Here is an 11,671-nt window from a genome sequence, read left to right as displayed (position 1 = left end):
TAACGTCATAACACCGCACAAATGGAATTTCTCTCCCATTGGTTTCACAACATTCCAGGCGAGTCTCACTTCCATTGATACCGAGTCTAGATCCGGATCGAGGAAATTTTTTGGCCCAAATTGTATAGGTGTAAAAATTTGGAACAAATCGTCGATAAGAAAGTTTAGTGATATTTTATTTGTTGATTATTTAATTAAGTCACATTAAAAAAAAATACGTACCCCATTATCAGTGCTATGATTTTTTTAAATGTTTTATTTCTGAAATAACTCTACGTGTGACGTCTTTAGTTCTTTTATACTCCTTCTCGGACAGTTTTGCCGATTGGTTCATTGAATGTTACACAATATGTAAAGTGGCCACTGAAACCACAAAATCGACTATCGCACGCTAATCTTTGTTTTTAATTTTTGTATAAAATTGTAAGATTCAATATGTCCATGTATTTATAATTTTCTCAAACTAAACGGTCTGGGTTAGTAGGAAGAAATTGCCTTAAGGCAATATGCCCGCCCTTTTATGCATATACATATTGTATATGTATATAAAGTGTCAAATAAATAAATAAATAAACCAGCCAAATACAGGTTATTTTATTTTATTTCATTTTTTATTTTATTTATTTATTCATTCAAAATTACAAAATTAAATATTTATGAACTTATTAAGGCTTTTTAAGCTATGCCCGTGTCAAGCCACAATAAATAACAATAAAAATACAAAGTAAAATTAATTCGATCAAATTATAATGACATGGAATCACAATCTAGAAAAAAACTTAAATGTAATAAATAATCGAATTCCAAGGAATACAATGCAAAAAAGATATTCAGAAATAATAATGCCCCATTAATGCCTAAACTTCCATATTCCCTTCTCAAAAAATGTTTTCTCTGTCTGTTGCAACAAATTCAGATCTTAATAACTCCCTAGGGAAAAAATCTAACCTGCCTACAAACATTTGGGCATAATCAAAACAAAGTTGAATCCAACTGGTGTAATAATTAATTTTAATTTTGTTTATTCAGAAAAACAACACCGATACAAAAAATATATACACAACATAATTAATCAACATAAAATAAATCCAAATCAGTTTTCCACATAAATACAATTATACAAATTTAGTCCAGTTAGATATTAATACATGCAAAAGTTCACGTGTGCGAGTTTTTGTGTGTGAAGATGCGTGGATAAGTGAGCGGAGTGTGGTTTTGGTAGGTTTGTAAATATGGGTGTCAGTGTATATGGGTGTAAGGGGGATATATGGAGGGTGGATGTGTGTGATTGACACGAGTGAATAGAAATATCTTAAATTTATAATGTATAAAAAAAAATTACAAAGAAACAGATTTTTTTCAAATAACAGTTTTTAAATTCTTATTTCAAAAGTGGGTGTACTGCAGTTAACTATATCTATTCCATCGGAAAATATATTATAATTACGCGCCAAGCTAATCAGAGGAGAGTTCTGTGCATAGTTGGCGCAAACTGTCGGTACATGTAAAAGAAATAGATATATATCCATGTCATTATATTTTAATCTAATTAAATTTACTATGTATTTTTTTATTGTTAATTATATGGCTTGATACGGGCACAGCCTGCCGTATAATAAGTTCACTTTAATTGAAACGAGTGTAATTTTGAATGAATTAATAAATAAATAAATCAATTTAAATTTGTGACTTTGCCCCCGCCCCCGGCTCTGGCACGTAACTCAGACAGCTCACATCAACAAACAACCCGGGGCATTGTTTGTGCGCAGTTTTAGCGGATATTAATTTCTGTCCCGTGTTTACCTTTGTGATAGATCCGCGTATTGTGGGGGTGGATATCTCTGAAGGCAGTTCCCGTGTGCCGTCCTGCTCTGTGTAGGTGTTACTCTATATCTATAATACGTGACAGAGGCCCTTTGTCTCGCGCGCTTTAATCATAATAATAATGTCTTTAAGGTTCCGCCATTTTTATTCGGCGCTGGCAACACTCGTATTCGTATTGTTTCGTGCGAATGTAGCGTATCTATCATGATATTTTCACTCTTGGCAGAACTAAAATGATTGAATTATCGTGTAAATTGTAAAGATAAATTTATATGTTTTTGTGAATCGCATTTATCTAAAAAAAGGCGGATAGATCAAAATTCACATACGAGTATACTATAAAGTCGTTGCTATTGTAAATGGCGCTTGAATTGTAGGAGACTGCTGCGAGATATTTTATTTATTTATTTATTTATTGTGGATAACTTATATAGCGCCATTTTCGTAATTAAATACCTCAAGGGCGCTTTACATGGTGATTCTATTGTTATGTTAATTTAATTGAAGCTTTAAATTGGTAATTTAATTAAAATAATTTATTTTGTTGTCACGTGCTACGGATTTATTCAAATGATTTAGAGAACAAGTGGGTTTTAAGTTTTTTCCGAAACATCACTTCACTTTCACAGTCTCGCACCTCTGCTGGGAGAGTATTCCATGCCATAGGGCCTGCGACCGCAAATGCGCGCTCACCAAATTTAGTGCGCTGTTTGCGTAGAGGTATAATAACTTTTCCTCTCGCCGTAGACGTAGCTGATCTAAGCGTGAGACGCCTGTCAGCTAGTTCATCTGGAATGCATAGTTCCCTTAGATATTCCGGAGCCGAGTTGTGCAGTGACTTATACATAAGCCAACAGAGTTTGTATTCGACCCTCTGTGGAAAACGTAGCCAGTGTAGTTCCCGAAGTAGTGGAGTGATATGACTGAACTTAGAGATTCCGAAAATAAGTCTCGCTGCGGCATTCAATACAGATTGTAGGCGAGTTATTTTGTTCATTGGTAGACCTGCATAGATACCATTACAATAATCGACTCTAGACACTACAAACGCATTTATTAATTGACGGGCGGCATCAACCGGCAAATTTTTGCGTATGCATTTAATTTGTCTCAGCTGGTAGAAGCATGAACTTATCGTTCTACTAATTTGAGCGTCAAGAGATAGGTCAGAATTGAGTAAAACTCCCAGTAGTTTAACGGTGGGTAAAACGGCACTCCCTACATTGGGTAGAGCCGTATCCTTATATTATATTGCTTATATTTATTTACTATTAAACGTGTTGTCCAGATGTTTATTGAAATATTTGTTTATGTAATATTTTTAGTTTTTTTTTTGCTATATAATTAAACAATAATGTGTATATGATGTTGTATCCCAACTTAACACACTCCGGGCCTCATAGAGTTAGGATACGTTTATTTGTAATATAAATGTATTTCAATGTAATAGTCACTTATGTTAGTTAGGTTAAATAATTTGTAATATCTTGTTAGTAATTCTTTATTGTTATACATTTTATAACAATCATAGAATTAAGTTAAACTAGCCAATTAAAAAAAAAAAAAACTATTTTTTCTTTATTTTTGCATGCTAGGTTCACATTTAATTGACGAACAGTATCTAAAATAACAATTAGTGATTATTGTACCAATGTCATATGTATTGTTTATTGTTTATGAACCATAATAATAAATAATTTGAATTAATAAACAAAAAACAAAACATCGAATGAATTACATATACTTAGTCCTTTGGACTTCATCAAAATTAACGCTTATTTGACATGCAATGACGCCGATTTATTTAATTAAGTTTTTTTTTGTCATTCTGTTTGCTTTTTTGGATTTTCTGTTTGCTTTGAGTTTTTGTTTACATTTTGGTTTATTTTGTTCAATAGTATCTTTATATGGATGTCAAGATCATGAAATAAAATGGTATGACTTTGTTATAACCAAGGGAGAGGGAGAAAACATTTTGAGAAGGTAATATGGAAGTCTAGGCATTTACTGGCCACTTTACACACTGTAACATTCACCATTCTCCATTTGTTTAAACATCGACATTTCCTCAACTCTTCCATCGGTTGACTTTTGTGAAGTAAAAGAACTGAAACCTTTATCATGTGGATTGTGGGTGAGATTCATCCGGCTGAACCAATTCACCTACTCGGCAACGCCTGAAAACAATTTTACAATTTTTATACTTCTTCTTATACCAGTTAGTTTAATCAACAATGTTTTGACTATGGCCAAATGTTTGCAGACAGGCTGGATTCCATCCTTGAGAAGTTATTTAGATCTAAATTTTCAAAATATTTTCCCTCTCAGTTGCAACAAATTTTGATCTAAATACTTTCTTATGGACGAAATCTAGCCTGCCTGCAAACATTTAGACATATTGTTGAAATTGTATACGCCACGAGTGAGCACAAACAAATTTAGTAAAATAAATCAAACGGGTCTTATGGTAACTAACTAACTAACTCACTAACGGTCTTATGGTGGTCAATGAATTACTAGAACAAATTATCATCTTAAGATGACTATTTTTTATTATAAAATCAACACTGACCCCACAAAAAAATAGTGTTATTACTTTTGAGAATATTTGAGGTTCTGCGTTCAATAAATCGGTATAAATTTTATCTCAAATTAATTTAAAGGGGATGTTTGATTAAACATTTGTAGAATGTTAAATGTTACATAGAACACAAATTGATCGCTTGGCCAGTCACTTAGTCACTTAGGTCAAAAGACTTGTGAATAGTCTTTCATATTCTATTCTCAAAAATGTTCTTCAATTGAATTGTAACATCAATTAATTAAAATTAGTTACATGTTGTCATGATAATGATTATTGAATACTTTGATGTATAAAAGTGAAAAGGTGTTCGTGTCTGTGCAAATTATTTTAATTAACCGTTGTTTCAATTTTGATCGTTTAAGGTTTAAGTTACAAACTTTTGATATAAAGTCTTAAAAACATTCATTATACTGATATAAAATAATTTATATATTCCCCTTTTTAAATAGCTCACACTGTTACAATAAGTCAAATGCATATCACAAGTCGCAGAGATTTGAGATTTTGGTGTAACTTTAAAAGCCAGTATGAAAACTTTGGGTTTCATTGTTAGAACTATTGAGGATTACGAACCAGTTAAAGTTATAAAACTCATTTACATATCGTTAGTTAGAAGCCAATTAAATTACAATTTTATTGCATGTTCCCATTTTTTCAAAATTCACATAAAAATTTTTGAAAGCGTTTAACGAAAATTTTAAAAAATTATAAAGGAAAAAAGAGGAAAAAGGAAAGGAGAAGAGATTAAGGAAGAGAAAGGAGAATTTTTAAATTGCATATGCTAGAACAAATTAACCACATGTCACACAAGTCGACATACGATAAAATTCTTGATATATCTCTCTTGTTCTTTAAAATATTGAAATAGTATTTTTTGTAAACTTCAAATGGACATTTTTACATCGGATTTGGAAAGTAAAATTTGAATCAATTTGCTAGATTTTAATATAGAAAATATTTAACCTTGCCACCCGAAGAGTGATGTCCGCAAATACAGCAAAACATCTGCATTAGAGAGACAGTTCTAAGATAGAACACACACCAAGGAAGACAGAGACGCTGTTCTGTAGCCGGTGTTGTATGAGACTGTGTCACTGTGTGTGAAACAAATTCAATAGGTTGCTTACAGTGATGGGGGACGCACGTGTAAATTTTGAGCAGTGATTTTTGTTGTTGTTGCTATAATAGGGCTAAATTATATGTTTATTTTAATAAATGATGGAAAAAAAAATTAAACTGTATTTCTACATGTTTTTTTTTAACTGTCGGAGCTTTAGAACATTTCATCTTTTACTATTGGTAATAGGATTTTACATCACCGCACGCAAAGGTATTATTTACCACAGTCTTTTAAGAGTTAAATTCTCTGAATTTACTTCCTCTGAAGGGTGCAGGATAATAAAAGATTTAGTATTTTAAAATATATCGTTATTTCTAGATTAGGTTGTTGCAAACTCATGGATATAATAAATATTAACATAACAACAAGTATAACTAGACAAAAAAATAAATTATTGTCACTTTTCTAAAACCGGTTACTTAACAAATTGCAACAGGGATGGATATTACTCTAAATAAGGGAATATGGAAGTCTAGGCATTTACAGGGCTTATGACCTGTCATTGACTGGTTTAAGTGGTCACTTTACACACTGTCTAACATTTACCATTTTGCCTATGTTTAATCATCCATATTTCTTCGATTCTTCCATTTGTTAATTTAGTCAAGTTAAATAGCTGAAACCTTAACCTGTAAATGCCTAGACTTCCATATTTCCTTATTTAAGGTATTATCGATCCCTGTTGTAATTTGTTAATCTTTATGACTCCCGAGGGGGTGAAATCCAGTCTTTTGTCTACAAACATTTGGACAAACTCAAATATTGTAATAAAACCAGTTACCTTTGTCACTCACCTATTCTGCGTACAGACATATGAAATGTAAATGTACGTAAATTAATTTTAGTTCATTTTATTACTTACTATATCTTATTTTCTCTTTCCCTTTCTTAAGACAACAATTAGTTATTCATCTTTTACTGAATTTTATTTCATTAACTCAATATCTATTATGTTTCATTTAATCTTTATTATAACGTAAATTTATTCAATTAAGCTACACACTTATTTTATATGATTTATAAAAGATGGTGGAGTTATTTAATTGGGTATATGTATAAAGACTGTTAACAATGCTTACTTACAAATTGTATGTATTTTATGTATCCTTGTTGAACTTCCAAATAAAAAAATAAATTTAAAAAATGTAGGTACCTCTCATATCGACATCTTTAACTTGAGTTTCTTTAAATTCAAACCGTCTCTGTGTATATATTTTATAATATTCACTACTAAAGATTAATTGCCAAAAGCCAACCAATAAACTAATGTAGTTTTTTTTATACACACAATAAACCGACTTTTTATATCTTTTGAATGCTGACTTACATAAATATATATGTATATATACCTACATATATCTTTTGTTCTTGTTTTATATATATCCATGTCTTTACAAAGATTTTTATTTTCGTACAACCTAACATTATTATATTTTATGTAAATAAAATAAATTAATTTAAAAACTAATTTCATTATTGTTAATAAGTGATAAGTTTTTCTCTGAAAAATATATTCTATAATTCACAGCGTTTTATAGTTGGAACGTGCCGAGAACGTTGTGCCGGACCTCGTGAAAATTTGTCAATTTCCGTCAGTATTCGGCTCATGCGTATCAACTTTAGTGACGCAACATTTTACCGCGCCGAGCATTTTTGTGTTGTTACGTTGTTAGGTCTGCTAGCGACGTGAAGTAAGCTGCACATGTCAATTTATTTTATTCACGCCGTAAATGGACGGTTGCGTCAATGAGATAATACGATAAAATATTTACAACGACGACGCTTACCAAAACATAAATGTGATAATAATGATATACTCTACTTAAATGTGAAGTTATTTGTTGTTTTAATAAGTATTCAAAGTTAATTTTGTCAGTTCTTTACCGTGGAAAGTTTTGTTTGGAAACTGTTTATTTTGCCATACTCTTGCCTAGTGACAGTTGATAAGAGTAAGTTTTAACTATATATTTTGGCACTTATAAGTGCGTTTCAAGGGCAATTTATATCGTGACGTAACCTGTTGTGTTGACGAGTGCCGCAAGTAAACAAAGTTATCATTTTTTATCAACCAAAAGATTTTCTTTTCAACAAAATTGAATAAGTTAGTAAAAGTTAAAGTTTAGTACATATCCACAATGTCGGTGTCTCATATAAAAAGTGTGCTGACGAATCTGCCGCGGAGAATTTTCGTCTGGGGTACATCTGTACCGAACAAATCATTTTCTCAATGTTCGGTCTTATGTTCAAAGTCTGAAGCAACTTCGAAACCCGTATTCAACTGGGAAGATCCGCTTAATCTAGAATCACAGCTAGCGGAAGATGAAATAGCCGTGAGGGACACATTCAGGAGTTTCTGCCAAGATAAACTTTTCCCTAGGATTTTAGAAGCCAACAGGAAAGAACTTTTTCATAAGGAGATTCTCGCCGAAATGGGCGAACTCGGTGTATTAGGATGCACCATAAAAGGATACGGATGCGCCGGTGTGTCGAATGTAACGTACGGACTGCTCGCTAGAGAAGTTGAGAAAGTAGACTCGGCATACAGATCGGCCTTCAGTGTGCAAAGTTCTCTCGCTATGGGCGCCATCTATATGTACGGTTCGGAGGAACAGAAGGAGACATATTTACCTAACATGGCCAAAGGAAAGCTCGTGGGATGCTTCGGATTGACGGAACCCAATCATGGCAGCGATCCAAGTTCGATGGAAACAAGAGCGAAGTACGATTCGAAAACGAAGACTTACAGTTTATCAGGATCGAAAACATGGATTACTAGTTCACCCGTCGCCGATGTACTGATTATTTGGGCCAAAACGGAAGATAACGTTATTAGGGGATTCATAATAGATCGTTCACAGGTTAAATCCGGATTGTCAACACCGAAAATAGAAGGTAAATTTTCACTAAGAGCATCAGAAACTGGCATGATTCTGATGGATGATGTCATCATCCCAGAAAAAAATCTACTTCCTAATGTACAAGGACTTAAAGGTCCTTTCGGCTGTCTCAACAACGCTAGGTACGGGATCGCATGGGGGGCGCTGGGGGCCGCCGAGTCGTGCCTCCACATCGCCCGGCAGTACACCCTCGACAGGAAACAATTCCAGCGACCTCTAGCCGCTACTCAAATCATGCAAAAGAAGATGGCGGACATGATAACAGACATCAGTTTAGGACTACAGGGCTGTATACAAGTTGGACGTTTGAAAGACAGGGGGTTGGCTCCACCTGACATGATATCCTTAATAAAGAGGAATTCCTGCGGAAAGGCATTAGAAATCGCACGAAACGCTAGAGATATGCTCGGGGGAAATGGAATATCTGACGAGTACCATGTCATAAGGCATGTCATGAATTTAGAGGCGGTGAACACGTACGAAGGGACGCATGATATTCACGCACTCATCCTGGGCCGAGCTATTACTGGAATTCCAGCGTTTGCCGCTGCATAATAACTACATTTTCCCAATCTGTTAAATACTGTAAATACAATTAAACTCCTTTTCATAGAACATACATACATGCAATACTTGAATTATACCTAAATTATTCTTTATTTTATTACAATGTAAATATAAAAATATGACCAGCTCTTTTTTAAACAATTTTTAAATTTCATGTTATTTCTAAGCTGCCAAATGATTTCGGTTAAATATCTAGCTATTAAATTAAAGTCGCATAATTGCCATTTTTTATCAAAGTCAAAATCTTTTATTTTAATTTTAAAAGCTTTCGCCTAAATTTCGTAATTATTTTTTTACAGACTTTGCGTTCATTATTTCTTGCATGATAAAAGTACAAATATTACGCTTAAATTTAAGTGTTAACATTTTACGAAATACGACGAGGATAGATAACATTTTAGAAATGGAAATGTGAAAGTCTAATCATTTTCACGTCTTGTGACCTGTCATGTCTGGTTTAAGTATGTAAAGTGACCACTTAAACCATCCAACGACAGGTCATAAGCCCTGCAGATGCCTAGATTTCAACATTTTTTTCCCTAAAATGTTCTTCATCTTTGTTGTTATTTGTAAATCCTAATAACTCCCTAGGGGTATTTTTTTATTTATTTTTATTTTTTTTATTTGTATAATCCAGTATTTGGTTTACAATTTTAAGTATTTTATTTTATTATTCTCTCTTTGATTTATGACATGTCGCATCTCCGATAAAATACAGTGGTATCTCCAAAAAATCTGATTTTAAGCTTAAAATACGTAATAAATTATGAGAAAAACTTCCATGTGTTGAAAATAGGCACAAAATTCTTTATTAACTATTTAATAGCTTTATTGTTCCACTTGCTGTAATACATACTTATTTAAATGCATCTAATGTCAAACAGTGTCATATATTCAATTTAATTTAATTTTGCAATACGCCCAAGGGGCATTTACAAAAATTTATCCAGGTAAGTACAAACATAGTAAGTCTTAATTTTATAAAATAAACAACACTTTTTTTTGTATTCATGTAGGAACAAAAAAAGCTTGCTGCATGCAAAATAAAAAATGAAACTTTGCATAGTAAAAAAGAAAAAAATATGGATATAAGATGAATGTTAGAATAAAAAAGAAAATCGTAAATCACTTTAACACAACACAAAGAATTAACAGAAACAATAAAAAAAATACAATCGAGTAACGCAAAATTGGTAACAATCGAGATTTACTTTTAAAAATAATGTGATAGCAGTTTCGAGACAATTCTATATATAAGGGGGTTAAAACAAGAACCATCAGTGTCCATGATCACTGTTTTATTTAAATTTATTTCAACAGAGAGGGAAAAAGTTTTCGAGAAGGGAATATGGAAGTCTAGGCATTTACAGGGCTTATGACCTGTCATTGGCTGGTTTAAGTGGCCACTTTACACACTGTGTAACATTCACCATTCTGCCCATGTTTGAACATCCACATTTCCTCAACTCTTCCATCTGTTGACTTTTGTGAAGTGAGGTTTCAGAAGTGAAAGAGCTGAAACCTCACTTCACAAAAGTCAACAGATGGAAGAGTTGAGGAAATGTGGATGTTCAAACATGGGCAGAATGGTGAATGTTACACAGTGTGTAAAGTGGCCACTTAAACCAGCCAATGACAGGTCATAAGCCCTGTAAATGCCTAGACTTCCATATTCCCTTCTCGAAAACTTTTTCCCTCTCTGTTGAAATAAATTTAAATATGAACAACTCCCTAGGGAGGAAATCCAGCCAGTCTGCAAGCATTTGGACATAATCAAACATTACTGTTTTATTTATTTATTTATTTTATTAGGTTAACAAACAGTATGTACGCAAATATTTACATTATCAGGACACTCATGCACACACCGGAAAAATTGTTTACAATTAATACAATAATTTGAATTATGTTCTTCTTCTGCGTTTTTTCATAGCCTTTTCACATCTCAACTCGGGTGTTCTGGCCAGTGTCGAGTTTTTTTTTTTTTTTTACATATTTACACATGTATTCGTAATATAATACAAACATACTCGTATAATAATATAACATATTTACAGCTTTACACCATTTATAACTTGATATTTACATAGGATTTTAAATACACGTTTATTGGGGGGGACAGGAGAGTTTAAATTATGTTAAATATAACAAATGTCAGAGAAAAGAAACGAAAATATATATATATATCCATATATTTATAAAAATAAAGTTAAATATCTGCTTCTCTCAATATTTCTATGATTTTTGGCATAAATTTACATACTTTGTCGTAAAAAATATCCGCCACGATAAATCTATTGTTATATTGGTCGCATATTCTAGGTATTGTCAATTGTTTTAAATAGTTTGTTGACACATTATCTGTATAAAACAGAAGACTTTGTCTTGTCGGTCTAGATGGCACACGCAATAGGAAGATCATCAAAACCAGCAACAAAAAAACTATATATTTTAAGTTCAATGTGCAACTTGTGCGTGGTATAACAGGTAGCAAAAAGACTATTCATTTTAAGTTGAATGTGCACATTGAACAAAAAATAAATTGTCATATGGCTACTGGTTTTGTTGATCTTCCTAAAATAGTGATCATGGACAGTGGCAGTTTTGCATTTAACATCGGCATTGTTTGAAAAGGTGAAAAGAGCAAAAAACAAATCATGGTTATAAAACAATGTTAAT

General features: G+C 32.5%; 1 protein-coding gene across 1 annotated transcript; it reads left to right on the top strand.

Annotated features, from left to right (window-relative positions):
• Positions 1-7,189: 7,189 nt before the first annotated feature.
• On the top strand, positions 7,190-9,228 carry LOC148276634 (glutaryl-CoA dehydrogenase, mitochondrial). The gene has a single exon (XM_088233997.1). It carries the CDS (start codon positions 7,664-7,666, stop codon positions 8,978-8,980), a length of 1,317 nt encoding a protein of 438 aa, XP_088090123.1. The 5' UTR covers positions 7,190-7,663; the 3' UTR covers positions 8,981-9,228.
• The last annotated feature ends 2,443 nt before the right edge of the window (positions 9,229-11,671 follow it).

This window comes from Micrasema longulum, unplaced genomic scaffold, assembly GCF_059751315.1.
Source record: "Micrasema longulum isolate JH-2025_06_02 unplaced genomic scaffold, ASM5975131v1 h1tg001172l, whole genome shotgun sequence".
Lineage (NCBI taxonomy): Eukaryota > Metazoa > Arthropoda > Insecta > Trichoptera > Brachycentridae > Micrasema > Micrasema longulum.
The sequence above is the reverse complement of the archived record's forward strand: the minus strand, read 5'-3'. Positions and strand labels throughout refer to the sequence as shown.